We start from the raw sequence: 18,599 nt of genomic DNA, 5'->3' as shown, positions 1-18,599 counted from the left end.
CCGTGCCTGGCCAGTGCGGTGGCATGATGACATGACACATCACCCCACGTGAGATTTTACACCGTATCTTCAATTGAGATAACTGCGACGGCCTCTCCGCGAACAAATGGATGAGGTGAGTATGTTTTTCAGTTTTTTTGCCGCCATTTCAGGAAATGGAAATTGCGGCAAATCAAATTTTTCCTGAAACTGAGATTGAAGTCGATTTGTTTGGCTTCGATTCGCTCAACAATACTACTGGTGATTTACCTTCATTGCATGCGTTGTACCCTCTGTGATCAGCTACATAAAGAAGGAAAGCTGCAAGTAAAGGGGATTTACAAATGACTGGACCCTAACATCAAATTCTGGCATAAAATGATTTGTTATTCTGCTTCTGCCAGTTCACGGAGAGAAACATACCGGTAATCGGGTCTCTGCCACCTTGAAACAGCTAATTAGGTGTCTGACATATCTTACCATCATTAGCAGTTGTACTGGAGCGGTGTAATTACATTGTACACGTATGTGAGATGATCTACAGGCTCCGCTATAATGAAGACTCTGCATTTGGAGTTTCCAGGAACGAAACCTTCAATCTGTCTCTGTAGGAGTGGAAGATTTCAGCAGGACCTCTTCTCACTACATATCCAGTGAATTATAGACTAAGGGAGAAAATGATAGCGTAGCCTTAAGCTGCGGTAGGCAGATCCCATGCTGGTGCATTGTGCGTTACATGTGCGTCCCATAGTGAGGTGTTCGTTACTGTAACGCCTCCTATTCTTCCATGGCAGAGCCAGACGTGAAGCGTAGGCTTTAAACAGACATGGGTGAACAAAGTAGAGAGGAGAAGGCTGTAAGTTACAGTCAAGTGTAGAAGTTTTTCCCTATTTATGTAAGTTTTGCTTTGTTAGACAACTGGTATGTCCATAGTTACAAAATCAATATGTCCACTGTTACGGAACCCAATATAGCCACCATTGCAGAAACTAAGCTGTCTACTAGTCATGAGCGAAGTATTGGAAAATTCGATTTGGCTGCTTTGCCGAATAAAAAAAAATAATTGCTTTGTGATGAATTACTTCTTTTGTAAGTAGTGGGTGCAATGACAGAGAGTGGCGATTGTACTGCCCCTCGTCACTGTAACCCTCATAGCTGATTGTGGCATCTGGCAGTAATAACATAATGTAAAATAAAAAATAAAAAAACATTAAAACCATTTGATCGCAACGAGCCGGCCGCCGCCATCTTGATCTAGCACAAAATCTCACGCGGCCCGTTATAACGTCATCACATCGGCCAGCATGGTGACGCCATAGGTCACCACGTATGGTATTTCATGCGAGATCTTCAATCAAGACAATGGCAGCCGGCTCGTCACGATCAAATGAAGGAGGTAAGGAAAATTAATTAGCTACCATGAAGCACAAGGAAATTCGGCTTTGCGGCGAAACGGATTTTCCCTGAAATTCGGGAGAAGCCAATTGTCCCATTACTTTCGGTCCCTTAACAAGTGGGAGGCACATATGCAAACTGTTGTCATTCCTACACCGTTCACCTGATTTGGATGTAAATACCCTCAAATTAAAGCTGACAGTCTGCAGGTAAAGCACATCTTGTTAGTTTCATTTCAAATCCATTGTGGTGGTGTATAGAGCCAAAAATGTTAGAATTGTGTCGATGTCCCAATATTTATGGGCCTGACTGTATCTATCTTTCAAAAATTCAGTATGGCCATCATTGCAATGTCCACCATTACATAAACCGATATGGCCAGCCCTAAAGTTTTTTTTGGGGAATTTTATACTGATGACCTATCCTCTGGAAAAGTCATCAGTATCTGATCGGTGGGGGTCTGTTACCAGGGACCTCCGCCATGAGCTGTTTGAGAAGGCAGCAGCGCTCCCACTTAGATGAGGTCCCATTATGCCATAAATGTCTATAGTGGTAAAACTTCTCGACTTTTAAATGGATTGTTCTAAATTTCCTCAAAAAACAACTGAACTTAAAGGGATTGTCTCCCCACAGTACCCAGCATTGTAAAAAACAATATGTCAAAAAAATCTATATGTCCACTGTTACGGAAAGTGGAATATGGAATACACCAACCATTGCAGAAACCAAGATGACCATATCAGAAATTAATATGTCCACTATTCCACCAACAGCCATCAAAGCAGAAACCAATATACTTTCCTTCCCCTGTTCTCAGCATCAGTGCATCTTGGCAGTATGTTTACATGTAGAACTTCCTGTTTTCATCAGCTTCCTGCTAGGTGTTGAAATTAATCCTATCATGCTTTGCTTTGTAATGAGTCTATGCACTATACAACATTTCTTCTCCCTGTATACCTCCTCTCTTCAGGTTACAATGTCACAATGCAGTAAGAACAGGGGAAGGAAAGTGCTTGTATGAAAAACAAGTATATGGGCTAAAATATGCAATGTTTGGGGTACTTTGGGCAGGTGATTTTTTTTTATATGCCCTTAAATGCCACGTTGCTTCTTCAAATCCCCAGGTTGATTACAGGTAATTTAGGAAGGGGGCGGGGGGGGGGGGGGGTTCCAGCTAGCAGGTACTTGTGGGTCCACATTTCGAAAAATAGTTGCTGAACTGGAACAGCCCCTTTAATGATACATTTTTATCAAATATAAAAGTCGAGGAGAAATAACGTTAAATTTCTGACCACAGTCAAAGATTTGAAAAATATTGACTTATTTAGGTGCTCTGGAAAAATTCTCACCCCAGCAGGGTTGCATTCAAAAAGAAGTCAAATCCTGTTGACCTTGCAAAAAAAGTGTTCTTTTCATATTAGCAAGATCATGTTGTGTCAGGTTTTCTCTAACAGAGATCACAAGCAGTAAATGTAAAAGTAGGATGTTGTATCTTCTATTGAGGCAGAGAAGCTTTTAAATTTGAGCTGACACGTTGGTTTCTATACCCGTTCCTGTCACTTGCGATGGCAAATGTAAGACATCCGCTATCAACACGTGTTTAGACAGTCAAAACATTCTTCTCCCATGTTACATTGTAGTCTTACGGAGTCTGCACTCGTGATGCTTCCATCTAATGTTACATAAAACAGATATATCCTTGTCTCAGAACATTCTAAAAATACCACCGAGTACTTCCAAGAGTCCCATGTGCCTTTCTTATTCAGAGAACTCTTTTCTTGTCCTTCCTCATTAAATCACTTGAGTAGATGTTGGCAAGACGAGTCCCTGAATAGGAGGCTTGAGTAACAGGAGCACATGTTTTATGGTCTACTTGGATGGTAAAAATAATAGAAGAAAAAGTAAATCCAAGATTAGGAGATACGTAAATCCATTCATTTTAATATTGTGGGCCTGGATGATACCTGGGCAACACAACGTTCAGGCAGGGAATCTAGAATGTAGATATGTATAAAGCAGTGATATGCATAGCCAAGAAGAGGCCCCATTGCAAGTTCTAACGAGCCCCATTATGGTGGTAGGTTTTGCATTAAATTAAAAGGACACTTCCATCAAAATACCTTTTTTTTTTAATCAGTGTAACTGACCATATGTCAGAAGTATACCGATGAAACAAACCAATGCAGCACACCCTGTCTCCAAAGGCTCTATATACAGTATAGCCTCTATGGTATGCATGCCTTCAACTAAAGTAACACTGAAATGTGGACAATTGGTGGAGCTTAGAGGACCTGTTGCAAACAGAGTAGTAGGGGAGAGCTCCTGCAACAATCAGTTGCTATACAGCCAGAGGCATCTCATCCATATCTTAAATTCATTCACAAATAGGTGCCATTTAATAGCCCATTTCTGTACTCATGCTTCCCCATGTGCCTGATCCACTTTGATAATCTGATCTCTACGGTTCTTTAAATAAGGGGTAGACTAATGAAGACCACCCATTTAACGGAAGATTTACTGGAATGTTATGTGTGTGAAATTTTCCGTTTACACTGTCATTAGAGGCTTCATTTAAGGAAACCATAATGGAACCCTGTGGACCGGTTGGGTATCGGTTGGGCACCGGTGATATCCTAGTAGCAGATGAAACCACAACGGTAGCTTGAATTCAGATTTATACAATGAATACAATGATCTATAAAGTGATGAAGTGGCAAAGAGTGAGGATGGGAGGAGAAGAAACCTAACCAAGACTATTCTACTGCCTCAGCCAAGACAAGAAGCCTACACACTGAACACTGCAAAAGCATGGACAAATGCGCCCAGTGGCATACCTTCCATGGAGACAGACCATGCGACTGCTATGAGCCCCAGCGCTGAACTCCTTCATCTCTTTCTGATGTGAAAACACTGCATTTTCATGCTGTCACCACTAGGAAGAGCTCAGTGCAAACACATTATTACAGCTTTTATTTCAGTTAATTGTAACTGCATACATTCCTATGCATTGAGCTCCCCCTAGTGGTGACTGCAAAAAAACAGCTTTGTAATAGAAAGGAAGCAGGACATTTTTCCATGTATTTATGCAAGGTGTCTGGCATTGAGAAATATGATGTTCAGGTTGAGAGCCATATTTATGAAGCACCTGTTCTACTTTACTGACATAGAAGGTGGATGAGGCTGGGGGTAACTTTTTTAATGAAATTTTTTGCAATTAAAATTGTGTCCACTTAATAATAAAAAATAAAAGTAAATTCATCAGAAATCTGGGGCGTTGCTCTTTGCATACTGCATTTCCTGGGATTGATTGATGCACGCGTACCGCCAAACTCAGTGGGGCCCATACTGAGTTTGAGATCTGCGTACCTTTGCATACAGCTGACACAGAACTGAGAGTTTTCTCCAGAGAACTGGTGTCTGTCCACTGCTCATGCCCTAGTATTTTTTAATTACCCATTTAGGCAAAGGTCTCCAAACAATTGCCAGGATCCACAATTATTTTTTTTTTTACTTGTATAGGATAATTTATTGTTCCTTCTTTTTTTTCTATTTTTACTTTTTGTGTCTTGAAGGTAATAAAATATTGTTTTTGTTCTCCTCTCAGGGAACGGGCATTGAACACATCACAGCCGGTGGCCTTGCAGTTAACAGTGGGCAATCTGAAGCCAGAGGAGACTTACTCTTTCCGTGTCGTAGCCTATAACGAATGGGGGCCCGGAGAGAGCTCACAGCCAGTCACGTTGGCTACACAACCAGAGCGTAAGTACACAGTTATCATATACATTGTGATTATTGTGGTGGAACATAAGGAAAGGTCAGCTTTTCATGAACTTTGTGTTCTACTCCCCTACCTGGGAGGAATCAAAAGCATCCTGATGGCCCTAGTGCACAAACAAAAGCTCATAACTACTGTGACACTTACGTAGATAGCACAGGATGTCATTTTATGTTACAGTCTACATTGGTTTGCCATTCCAGGTCAGTGGTAAATGATATTGGACAGAGGTGACAGCCAATATGGCTGCACTTTCCACAACAAAACGGTATGTTTGTAACTAAAGCAAAAATACCATAATTACAACATTTGTTTAATTGCTCAAATTTTTTAAAATTATGACTGTAGAATCCCTTTAAAGACTTCATACATGGATGCTTTTCTCCAGGGTTGGATTGAGAGTGGTTTGGGCCTACAGGCATTAATGGTCATGGGACCCTTACCAGCCAACAAAGGTATAATGCACTTGAACAGGGTTAACGGGTGTTTAAGCATCATTTATATCATGTATCAGGTGAAGGCCACTGCCTGACCTCTCATTTTTCTATTTCTATTGGTTGGGGTTACAACAATGATCATACTCCCACCAATCATGCATTAATGGTTTAGCTGGTCCTGATGAGGTTAAAATAAAAGAAAGCTATTCCCACTGGTTCCCACTGGTCCCCACTTCCTGGTCCTAAGAAATCCTTGGAGATGCCTGCCCAGCCCATCACTGGCCAAGGCAGTGACCCTCCTCAGCCCATGATTGGCTGAGTAGTTGTTTCCTGGTATTTTTGTGCGCTTACAGAGCAGCAGGGACTAGTAAGCATCGGAAAGGCAGTGGTGGGGGGTCGTTGAAGGTGAATAAGGTTACTTTTTTAATTTTTAATCCACTTTGAGTCACATATAAAAAAATATATATAGCTGGACAATCACTTTAATTTTCAGTATCTAAGTCAGGGACTGTGTGCCATTTGTGTTGGCGAAAAACCCCTATGGTGGCTGGTAAGGGTCCCATGTGTTTGTGAAGGACCTCTATTGTGGTTGGTAAGGATCCTATGTGTTGGTGAAGGACCTCTATTGTGGTTGGTAAGGATCCTATGTGTTGGTGAAAGACATCTATGGTGGCTGCTTGGGATCCTATGTGTTGGTGAAGGACCTCTATGGCAAGAATCCTATGTGGGTGAAGGACCTCTATGATGGCTGCTAAGGATCTATGTGTTGGTGAAGGACCTCTATGATGGCTGTTAAGGATCCTATGTGTTGGTAAAGGACCTCTATGGTGGCTGCTAAGGATCTTATGTGTTGGTGAAAGACCTCTATGATAGCCAATAAGGGTCTATAAAACTATTACTGTGACATGTGACACCCAAATAACCTAAAAGATAAAATTTGTAGAAAAAATCCTTCAAATAAAAACAAACTTGGCCCTTGTATTTTTTTTCCCTGAAAAGACGCTCACAGTTTAGACTGAAGATTTTTTTTGTCAGACCCAAAGATTAAATCTTTTTAAGCTCCCCTTCCTATGATGTATAATTTTAGCCAAGACCAATAGGTTGTGAGTTCAGTAGCTGCAGACAGAAGACACGCGCATCTTTCTATACCCCATACAGAGAGATTAAGATACAGTACATCATTTATTTCCAATTTCCCACTGCTTCAGAATGTAAAAAGACGATTGTAACTTCTTACGATTTTTTTAATTTTTTTTATGTAAATGTTGAATAGTTTGCTCTTAGGATAAAAGTATTAGACATTAAAAATTCTACATGAATGTTCTATTCACCCACACAAGAGATTAATGGTCCGGCTCCGTGTGGCGTCCGCCGTGTCGTCACTTTCTAAATGTGCAATAATGGTAATTATTAAGAAGAACAGTATTCATCTCTACAAGCTCTACATTATAACTAAGTACACCGCCATCCCTTCTATCAGCCTAATCCTTCTGACATTCATAGAAACATGCATAGCCGACTGGTAAACACAACGGGAATAAAGGATAAAGTAGTAAGAGATAAAAGTATAGTCATAAAGGAAATGTTTAGTTATAACCACTAGGGACAAGTTCACAAAACTTGTCTATTATTAATTTAGATAGAGAGAGAGAGAGAGATGGGTAGATAGATAGACATGAGATAGATAGATAGATAGATAGATAGATAGATAGATAGATAGATATGGGATAGATAGATAGATAGATAGATAGATAGATAGATAGATATGGGATAAATATATATGAGGTAGACATGAGATAGATAGATAGATAGATAGATAGATAGATAAATACATACATACATAGATATGAGATAGATAGATAGATATTAGATAGATAGATAGATATTAGATAGATAGATAGATAGATATTAGATAGATAGATAGATAGATAAATACATACATACATAGATATGAGATAGATAGATAGATAGATAGATAGATAGATAAATACATACATACATAGATATGAGATAGATAGATAGATAGATAGATAAATACATACATACATAGATATGAGATAGATAGATAGATAGATAGATAGATATTAGATAGATAGATAGATAGATAGATAGATAGATATGGGATAAATATATATGAGGTAGACATGAGATAGATAGATAGATAGATGATAGATAGATAGATAGTTAGATAGATAGATAGATAGATATTAGATAGATAGATAGATAGATAGATAGATAGATAGATATTAGATAGATAGATAGATAGATAAATACATACATACATAGATATGAGATAGATAGATAGATAGATAGATAGATAGATAGATAAATACATACATACATAGATATGAGATAGATAGATAGATAGATAAATACATACATACATAGATATGAGATAGATAGATAGATAGATAGATAGATAGATATTAGATAGATAGATAGATAGATAGATAGATAGATATGGGATAAATATATATGAGGTAGACATGAGATAGATAGATGATAGATAGATATTAGATAGATAGATAGATAGATAGATAGATATGAGGTAGATAGATAGATAATAGATATGAGATAGATAGATATTAGATAGATAGATATGAGATAGATAGATAGATAGATAGATAGATAGAAGCGACGAAAAAATGGGCAGCACTCCGGTCTTGTGAAAGATTCAGTGCCGTTTTATTCACACACACTCGCAATGCAGCATTTCAGCCCTCTCAATGGAGCCTTTGTCAAGCTAATGAACATAGTGCTCTCTCTTTTAATTTCTTTTCTAATTTTTCAATTTATACGTACCTTAGCACAGCTGCACTTTGTATAATAATCAGCAATACTTATGGTATTATACTGTTGTGCTATGCAATTTAAGGTTGTGTTCACATTGTTATATACACTATGTTTACACTATGATGGTATATGTATATTGATACACTGTAATGAATTGTATAATCGTGTTTTACACCAATATTTGTAAAATATATTTTAATGAGCAATTATGTCATTTTAATGAGATTCACCCACATAAATATGTTGAGAGCACTATGTTCATTAGCTTGACAAAGGCTCCATTGAGAGGGCTGAAATGCTGCATTGCGAGTGTGTGTGAATAAAACGTCACTGAATCTTTCACAAGACCGGAGTGCTGCCCATTTTTTCGGCGCTTTCATTGTTCTGTTTCTGTCCAGGGGCATTTGTGGAGTTGCACCCGGCACCCTACAGAGTGCTGCTGATTTAACTTTTGGTTTTAGATAGATAGATAGATATGAGATAAATATAAATGAGGTAGACATGAGATAGATAGATAGATATTAGATAGATTGATAGATATTAGATAGATAGATATGAGATAGATAGATAGATATTAGATAGATATTAGATAGATAGATATGAGATAGATAGATATATAGATAGATATTAGATAGATATTAGATAGATAGATAGATAGATATGAGATAGATAGATACTAGATAGATAGATAGATAGATAGATAGATAGATAGATAGATATTAGATAGATAGATATGAGATAGATAGATAGATAGATATGAGATAGATACATAGATAGGAGATAGATAGATAGATATGAGATAGATACATAGATAGGAGATAGATAGATAGTTATGAGATAGATAGATAGAGATAATAGATAGATATGAGAAAGATAGATAGATAGATAGGAGATAGATATATAGATAGCTAGATAGTGTCACGGAAGGTGTACAGAAAACTAGAAAACACAAAATGAAGATCCGACTGACTGGATCCAAAACTAAGGAATCAAAGGGAGAGCCCTGCAACAGACCTGGCTCTCTCCCTAACTGCTCAGCCTATGCAAAAATCTCAATGGTAGATGATCGCATATCCTCGTTCCTCGACTGTATAACAACTGAACACCCTATAATAGTGAGGGAACACGACCACCGGCTCCCTACACTTGATACGGAGTCAGGGTCACCTGGGATCCAGCAAACAGGAAAATACAAATGAATGAACAAAACTTATCTGTAGAAGACTCAGTAGTAGCATCCAGCATGCACACACTCCAGGAAGTTGTAAAAACCGCAAAGTGATGCAGGGATTTAAAGGGATGCAATCAGTGCAACTACATGACAGCTGAGAGAGGCTAATGAGATGAGAAAATGAAAGCAAAACAAAAGGAACCTCAAGGAGGAGGTTCTGAAGGACGTCTGTCAGAGCTTCTCAGATGTCTGGTGGTGACAGATAGATAGATAGATAGATATTAGATAGATAGATAGATAGATAGATATGACATAGATATAAATGAGGTAGATATGAGATAGATAGATACTAGATAGATAGATAGATAGATATTAGATAGATAGATATTAGATAGATAAATAGATATGAGATAGATAGATATTAGATAGATATGAGATAGATAGATAGATATTAGATAGATATGAGATAGATAGATATTAGATAGATATGAGATAGATAGATAGATAGGAGATATATAGATAGACAGATAGATAGATAGATAGATAGGAGATAGATAGATAGATAGATATGAGAGATAGATAGATAAATAGATAGATAGATATGAGATAGATATAAATGAGGTAGATATGAGATAGATAGATATGAGATAAATAGATAGATAGATAGATAGATATTGTATACAGATAAATATTGCTTGAAGAAAGTTCCAGTAAAAGGATTGAAACTTTTCATGGTTGACTAAAGGACACACTTTTTTGCTGCATGTGGAGGTGCCAAAGAATAATTTATTCTACAGATAACAAGATATAGCTAGATTGATGATCCATAGATGAATATTAGATAGATATTGTTTGACATTATACTTCTTATCACCTGTGACAGGTGGTGCTGTCGCCCCCATCCCATTCAGGTAGACAGATCAGACCACTCCACACAAATGGCCGTCTAGACAGCCCTGAACTTGATAAATCGGCCCATTGTTCAGCAGTTCAGGGATGCGTTCAGACTATAGGTATGGCGTAGATCATTGTCATTTTCCTGACTAACTTCGCTTTGCCGGCATTGTGGAATCGACGCCCTCGTGGTATTAATCACCAGCTGTTCTTTGTGCTTTTTGGGGTTGTGACAAAAGACTGATCAATGCTGTGCGATCAATAACATTACCTAAAGCTGTTAAGTCTATCATTACTGGTAATACCAGGCAGCAAAGCATTGTGGGCCTTTTCAACTCCAGTGATGAAGAAGAAAGGGATTGTTAATGTAGCAGCTGGATAATCGCCCGGTAAGAGGGGGCCACTGCTTAGCGAAATAGGATTTGGAGGCCGCTTGTGATTCCTCCTGCGGTATGTCTACATCCAGTGGTTTCCAGCTGCTTCCATCGGATGCGTTTCCATTCAGCAGCTCAGTCGGTCTTACATAGGATGGCGGGGGTTCAACAGAATTTGGAATCATTTTGAATGACAGTCAATCCTGTGTTTTATTATGATTATGCCGCACTAACCAGTTTTCCATTAGCAGCCTTGCCATATTACAATTTGCAAATAATAATGTGAGGAGGGGATGAAGGAGGGAGCAGTGAAGATGTTTTCATGGTCATGGCGAGATAAATCTTCATTCGGGATTTTTTCTTGATGGGTGGAATTTATTTTTAAATACTTTAGACGTACTGTATGTCTATCGCACAAAATGTTCTCACTATGTATGAAAAAAGGCCTTGTAAGATAATAAAAATAATAATGATATTCTGGGCTACAAAGGATGTAACAGAAGACAAATTTGAAATCTAAAATTTGAGATCTAAAAGAAAAAGAATTATGAGTTAAGTTAGTTGAATTTTTGAAATAAGCCAACATTCTGAGTTAAAAAGTGGACCTTCTTAAATTAAAGGCTGGGAATTCTTAGATGAAATTCAAAATTCTTTCATGAAAAGCCAAAAATATGAGATAAAAAGCCGACATTCTTAAAAGTAAAAAACATTCTTAGATAAGAAGCCAGCGTTCTGAGATGACAAGTGGAGATTCTTAGATAAACAGCCAAATTCTTAGGTTAAAAGAAGTCTAAATTGTGAGATAAAAAGTCCAAATTCTGAAATAAAAGCCAAAATTCTGAGATAAAAAAGTCTATATTCTTAAAAAAAAGTCAAAATTTTGAAATAATGCAAGATCCTTAGATCAGTGATGCCCAAACCCTGGCCCTCCAGCTGTTGCAAACTACAACTCCCAGCATGCTCGGGCAGTCAACCCACAGCAGGGCATGGTGGGATTTGTTTTTTAACAGATGGTGCGCCACGAGTTACGCATCCCTGCTTTAGAAAAATAGCCAATATTCTTAGTTAAGTAAAAATTCTGATATAAAAAGCCAAAATTATGCAGAAAAAGCAAACATTCTTAGAAAAAACTAATTTTGAGACAAAAACTCAGATTTCTGAAATAAAATGCTCAAATTCTGAGATAAAAATCTAAAACAAGACATTTATATTTTAGCATAACCCCAGGACATTTCAGCAACATGCCGTACATACTATTCTGAATCTACAGGGTTTTAGAAAAAATTGTGTCCGAAGCAAAATTATGGCAACATAAAATATGGCAACATGATTGCCTTTATTAGACAAAGTAATGTCATAATTTAGCTTACATAATAGTGCTGTAAAGTGGCCAAAAATATAAAGCATTCCTATAATATTCCTTTAAAGGAAGCCTGTCACCTTCACTATGTTTAACATGAAAAGAAACCTGACTCGTGGTGCAAGCTTCACACTGTCAGTAATGATAAAGTACAGAATTTTTAGCCCAGAAGTGACAGCCTGCCAAAATCAGCAGGACTATCACTATACTATGCGGTCAGCATAGTAGAGGTGACAGGTTGGTGTGAATATGCTCAAAGAAAGTCCAGCTCACCTAAACATCCAAAACACCCGCGTGCTCGGAACAGTCTGGTGAGCCTATATATCCTTGATATGAAACAAATAAGGTTCCAGCACTCACGTTTTCTTGGTAGCTAAAAGCTTTGTTTTTTATTCAGGCAGTAGAAGAAATACACAGGACATCCACCCACTAGTGCAGCAACATTGACGCGTTTCGAACAAAGTTCTTAATCTTTGTTTAAGAACTTTGTTCGAAACGCGTCAATGTTGCTGCACTAGTGGGTGGATGTCCTGTGTATTTCTTCTACTGCCTGAATAAAAAACGAAGATTTTAGCTACCAAGAAAACGTGAGTGCTGGAACCTTATTTGTTTCAATAGAGGTGACAGGTTCCTTTTTAAGGAGCCCACATAATACTGCCATTAGGTTCCCCCATAATACAGTCCTAAATAATAATACCACCAACATAACTGCTAAACATTGCTATGGAGGTTTAATGCTGGGCCTCCTGCCTTCCCTTATGAAAACAGAAACCCTGAGAAACTGTCCAATTTTCTATCACGTAAACTGTCCTTGAACATTTTTGGTACCCAAATGGCATAGATTACCTCTGCATCACCTACAGGTACATACCTGAAGATACATTGATAGAAGTTGTGCTCAGACTGTGTTCTACCTCTCTCTTCTGGAAAAATTCTACCCAAATGAACATGAAGAAATTCTCATTCTATTGAATAAGAATGTTTTAAAAAATCTTGGTCAAATTCTGAAGCTAACAAATTGATTCGCTCATCTGTATCTCACACCCATACTGTCTTTTCGGGTGTATATATATATATATATATATATATATATATATATGTTTCTCTGAATATATATATAGAGAACTGGACGCTAAATGTTGGCATGACATAATTACAATAAATGACCATGGGCAGGTACATAATGAGCTTCATGTGCGGTAATACTTCATGACACAACTGGAGGATGACAAGGGACTAACTGTTGTCTAACTTTATTAAATCTCGATTTGTCTCTGCCACACTCAATGAAATCTCTAAGTAATAAATGAGCTGCGTTCGCTGGATACATTCAGGTAGAGAGGACACCAGTTGAGGATATTTGTTGTACCGTATTATTGGTGCATACTAGAGATGAATGAACTTTTTTGAGAGAGAAAGAACCTAGTATGCTACTCTGGGCTAAATATATATGCGTTGTCTGGGGTGTAGTATGTGTAGTACATGTGCAGTGTATTGTAGGCCAGGCAATGCCCAGAAACCCAGAGAAACATTGCCTAACCTACAATAGCCATCATGTGCATGTATATTAAATGGTCTCCATAATAGAAATAGTACCCACCCAGAGGTCCCCCCAAGGCCTCTTAACTAGAGAGCTGATTCTATCTGCTTTGTCCTGAAGTAGTTAGTTGCAAATTAGGGGCTGGTTTAGCTATTTTCCTAGTTTTGTTGTAGGATTTGTTAGAATCTGAACTTTTTAGGAAATCCAGAATGAATTCCAAATCATTTGAATTGAATTGCTCATCCTTAGATCATTCATAAATTATATAATTAATTAAAGCACCTTAAAGGGATTTCAGGGAATTTTTTTTATTTTTATGGATCACATAGGGTTAAAATTATGTCATATTCAACTCCACTGCTGCTCGCTTTTTGTTCACTGCCCGATACATGGCAATTGCCAGGAAATGCCCACTCAGTCAACCACTGGCTGAGGTGAGTCACTACTGTGGCCACTGATTTGCTGAGTAGGCCTTTCCTGGTATATTGAACAAGGACTAGCAAGTGAAAAGCAATGATCAGCATCGGAACGACAATAACGACGATAAGTCAAGGTTACTGTGGTTTCATTTTTATTTTCACCAGTTTGTGGTTGGAAAAATTGCATTGAAAGCGTTTTTAAGAGATTTTCCAGGGTTTTTTTTTTTCTCAGAAACTGCACCACTCTTGCACGAAGGTTGCCTCTAGTATTGCAGCTCAGCCTTGATTACCTCAATACTAGTCACAGCCCATGGACAGACCCTGTAGTCCATTCTAATCCAGGACAACCCATTTAATAACCTCCATGATGCTTACATTTGCATGTCTCTACCCACAATCCACCCACAATTCTTCTGGATCTAGGGCTTTGATTTGCTGGTAGATGGTGGTAAATGGACTTTATCAGATTAGAAGAAGACGCCTACTTTCTTATAGTAGCAGCACCACTTTTGCCCATGGGCTATGTTCGGTATTGCAACTTATCCCCATTTAATTAGCTGAGCTGCAATACGACACAAATCCCTATGACAAAAGGGCTACTGTTTCCAGAAGAAAGCCCCCACCTTTTGCAAACAAAATATGTTGATCTTCATCAGACTTTTTCATTCAATTATATTGATCTTGTATAGAGATTGACTAATTTCTTAAAATTTTATTCTGGTCCGATTTGTTTAAATAACGTTCATGATTCAATTCAGATACAAATCAGTCCTAGCAGAATCAAATGTACTCTGTATCTCTTTTTAACTCACTCTTCTTACTGATCACCTAAAATTTGGATTCAATAATAGTAGAAAAGGATCAGCACTCACTTGAGTAATCTTGCGAAATATTTTTATTGCCACATATCTGTATCTGTGACGTGTTTCGGCACTGTTTGACAAAGGCACAGGCAGTGCCAAAACGCGTCACAGATACAGATATGTGGCAATAAAAAGAAAAATGTTTGCAAGATTACTGAAGTGAGTGGCAGTGCTTTTCTACTACTATTTGCATGGGACGCCGATTCTAGGACACGTGCACCGCCAAGTCACACCTGCAGTGCTAACTGATTTATAACACACAAAAATTTGGATTCGGCAGCATTTTTCAAACAAATTTAAGGTCAAATTCTACATTTTTAGAATTGATTCACTCATCTCTGAATCTTGTATCACCTTAAACTGCTCAAAGTCATTGTCTATACATGGAAATACCTCTTTGAAGGCGCCTCCACAATTTGGTAAAAGGTTCCCTTAAAATACGCTTGTGTGTGTGATGAAAACACCACAGTGAGCATAGGATGGAAAGAGGATACCTGAATAAGGTCAGGAAACTATGGAAGGAAGATGGACACCTAGAAAAAACACTAACTACAGTCATGACATACTACCAGTATGAACAGGCCCCAAAGGTAGGCAAGTTCATACACTGGATACCTAGAATCCTATCTTACCCTATAGGAGCCTAGTGTCAGGACTGAGTTTACCTGTTCCTCCAAAGGGAAGGAATAACAGGAGTCACCCTCAGGTCTAATGACAAACAACAGGGAAAGGCAACACTCACATATTTATAAACAAAATACAAAAGGGAAAGGAAACACTTATCTTCAATGAAGCTTTGGTAGCACCAGGAACTCAGCCGAGAACCAAACACAAGCTAACCACAAGTCCAACAGAAACTATAAACTGCATAGCATAGTGGGAGAAACAGCACTAAAATAGAGAAGGTTAAATGACCACAATAGCCACACCTGGGGAAATAAGGACCAGAGACAAGACAGATTTAACTTGATCCAAAAGGAAAACATGTCAGGTCAAACCACATGTTGCCAGTCTCACAGATCTCCTGCCACCTGTAGCAGGAACGTCCGTAATATTTTTGCCTGATACTTTAGTTTTCCCAGGGAAATAGGCCAACTCCAGAAGTGTCTGGCAGTAGCTTTCTCTCATTTTCCTATTGTGTACTGTGAAATTGGAAGAGATAACTGTCGGCTGAACAATCGTTCAGTCAAAAGCTATGGAATGTTTATGGCCAGCTCCCTGTAGACATTATTTGCTGTATCTAAGAGGCTGACCATTAATGACATCCCCCGGTGGGCAGAGATAGGGAAATTAGTGGGATGTGACCATATTTTAATAACCATTTTAAGGACCAGTACTGGGTGGCAACATACTTAGACCCCCGGTACAAACACAAAATGGCGGACATGTTACCAGCATCATAGAGGGCTGTCAGAATGCAGCATTTCCGGGCCTTGCTGCGATAGATGTTGCATTCTGCTTTTGCAGGTGCTGAGAGAGGAATTTCTACCCACAGCGAAACAGGCTTGGCTACCAATCTTACTGCGCCTGCAATAGGAGGTCGGTTTGAAGATGTGTTAGTCACTTTGGATATGAGATCATTCTTTCAGCCAACCCATCGACAGCCACTCTCCAGATCCAGCGTCAGTGAATGCCTAGATGTCCGACTACATCGGGTTAACAGCCGATGTGGACGCTTTGAGAAGCGAGGAACCCCTGGACTATTGGGTGTGCAGGCTTGACCTGTGGCCAGAACTGGCACAATTTGCCATGGAACTCTTGGCTTGCCCCTCGTCGAGTGTCTTGTCCGAAGGGATGTTCAGCGAAGCAGGGGGGATTGTGACCGATAAGCGCACTGGCTTAGCTCACAACAGTGTGGACTACCTAACATTTATAAAAATAAATGAGGCATGGATATCGGAGGAATTCAACACCTATGACGACAACTTGCATTAGAATTTTCTCATGCCAGTCCACACATATCCGCCACCACACAGAACAAAGAATGGTCCTTGTCTATACAGCGGCATAAAAGGCCCTTTCTGTCAGGTGAATGCCTAATTTTTGGGGGCTGTACTCCACTGGCCTGCAGTAAAACTGTTATCCAGTGACCGTCTAATATACCTCCAGCCACATAATAGCTTGTTCTTTTCTGTCAGGTGAATGCCTAATTTTTGGGGCCCGTACTGGCCTACAGTAAAATTTTTATCCAGTTACCGCCTAATGTACCTCCAGACGCATCTTTTTTTGTCAGGTGAATGCCTAATTTTTGGGGCCTGTACTCTTATGGCCTAATGAAAAAAAATTCTAGGCTCCAGCAGGGTACATTTTTGAGAGTTTCCCTTTAAGACGCATACAAATGGCCCCTGATTAAAATACATCTCTTTTGTGGGAATTTTTGCCATTCACCCCCCTCTGGTATGTCACTGTCCGTATTGTGGGACTATTTGTGCACTTCTAGTAAGTATTTGGTAGCTGCACATATGACCTGAAGGTTTTTCAGGTTCGCCTGCCATTAAAGTCAATGGGGTACGCCACACAAGCGCTGTTCACGAAAGTTGATCTGAAACGCACTTTCACTTTCGTGAATTCGTCCATCACTAGTATTAGATAGTTAAGACAATTCAGGTCCCCCTCCCTTTCACATAGGACTGTCCCTAACAAACCCTATCTGCACAGACACTGATGGAACAAGAACCCTGATCAGATCTGATAACCATATCGGTGGAAGAGAGGAACTGTTACGTTAATTGTTGTGGACACTTGATTACCATTAAGGATACCTTTCCAATTTTTGATCTTGTGCAATCTTTGTATTTTAACTGAACAAAAGAACAGAACTCGCCATTGGTCTGATTTCATTACATGGTGGAAGCGGTCCTCACTGTTCCAAATCTGTTCTATTCATTATCGGCAGCACATTTCTGATAGTGATGAGCATCAGGGGTCATATTCGAATTTGCTATATTTTGCAAATATTTTTTTGAATATTCAGCAAATATTCACGAATTCGAATATTCGTTATATTCTACATTTCTTTTACTCGAAAAATTGGCAATGTAATGATCTCGTAATATGCGAATATTACGCGATCAATACAGGAGTGGGTCAAAAAGTAATATATAGCACTATATTCGATATAGTGCTATACATTCTTTTTTTAGAATATTCGTCATTTTTTGTCATCTTAAGTTATTATTCCTCCCTGCTTAAGTTGCTTGTCAAGCAATTTAAGCAGGGAGGAATCATGACTTCAGAAGGAAAAAAAATTACGAACATTTGAAAAACAAATATATAGCACTGTATTCGAAATATTCTTGAATTCTCAAAGTATTCAAAGTTTTCTAAATATTAGCGATAAATATTCGTAATTCAAATATTCGTGCTCAACACTAATTCCTGATTGCACAGGAGCTGCCAATAATCTGTCATCTTTCATCCTCATGATGATGGCCACCAGCTGACAAATGGACTTATCGGCTGTACTGTTATACAGGCCAATTATCGGGAGCAAGGGCCCCAATGATCGCTTTTTCCTGATAATATGTTCGAAAATCCCACGGTCTAATAGGGCTCTAGGGCTCATAATTAACCAATTCCGCTGAAAAAAGCGGCGGTTT

At 38.6% G+C, this 18,599-nt stretch overlaps 1 protein-coding gene across 1 annotated transcript in view; it reads left to right on the top strand.

The window, feature by feature from the left end:
• Positions 1-18,599, top strand: part of DCC (DCC netrin 1 receptor) — a 494,023-nt gene that overhangs the window by 277,824 nt on the left and 197,600 nt on the right. Inside the window, exon 8 of the mRNA XM_044283460.1 lies at positions 4,979-5,133. Within this exon, the coding sequence (XP_044139395.1) occupies positions 4,979-5,133 (155 nt within the window). The remainder of the gene's footprint in view (positions 1-4,978; positions 5,134-18,599) is intronic.

This window comes from Bufo gargarizans, chromosome 1, assembly GCF_014858855.1.
Source record: "Bufo gargarizans isolate SCDJY-AF-19 chromosome 1, ASM1485885v1, whole genome shotgun sequence".
Taxonomy (NCBI): domain Eukaryota; kingdom Metazoa; phylum Chordata; class Amphibia; order Anura; family Bufonidae; genus Bufo; species Bufo gargarizans.
This window is presented reverse-complemented; position numbering and strand designations above follow the sequence as displayed.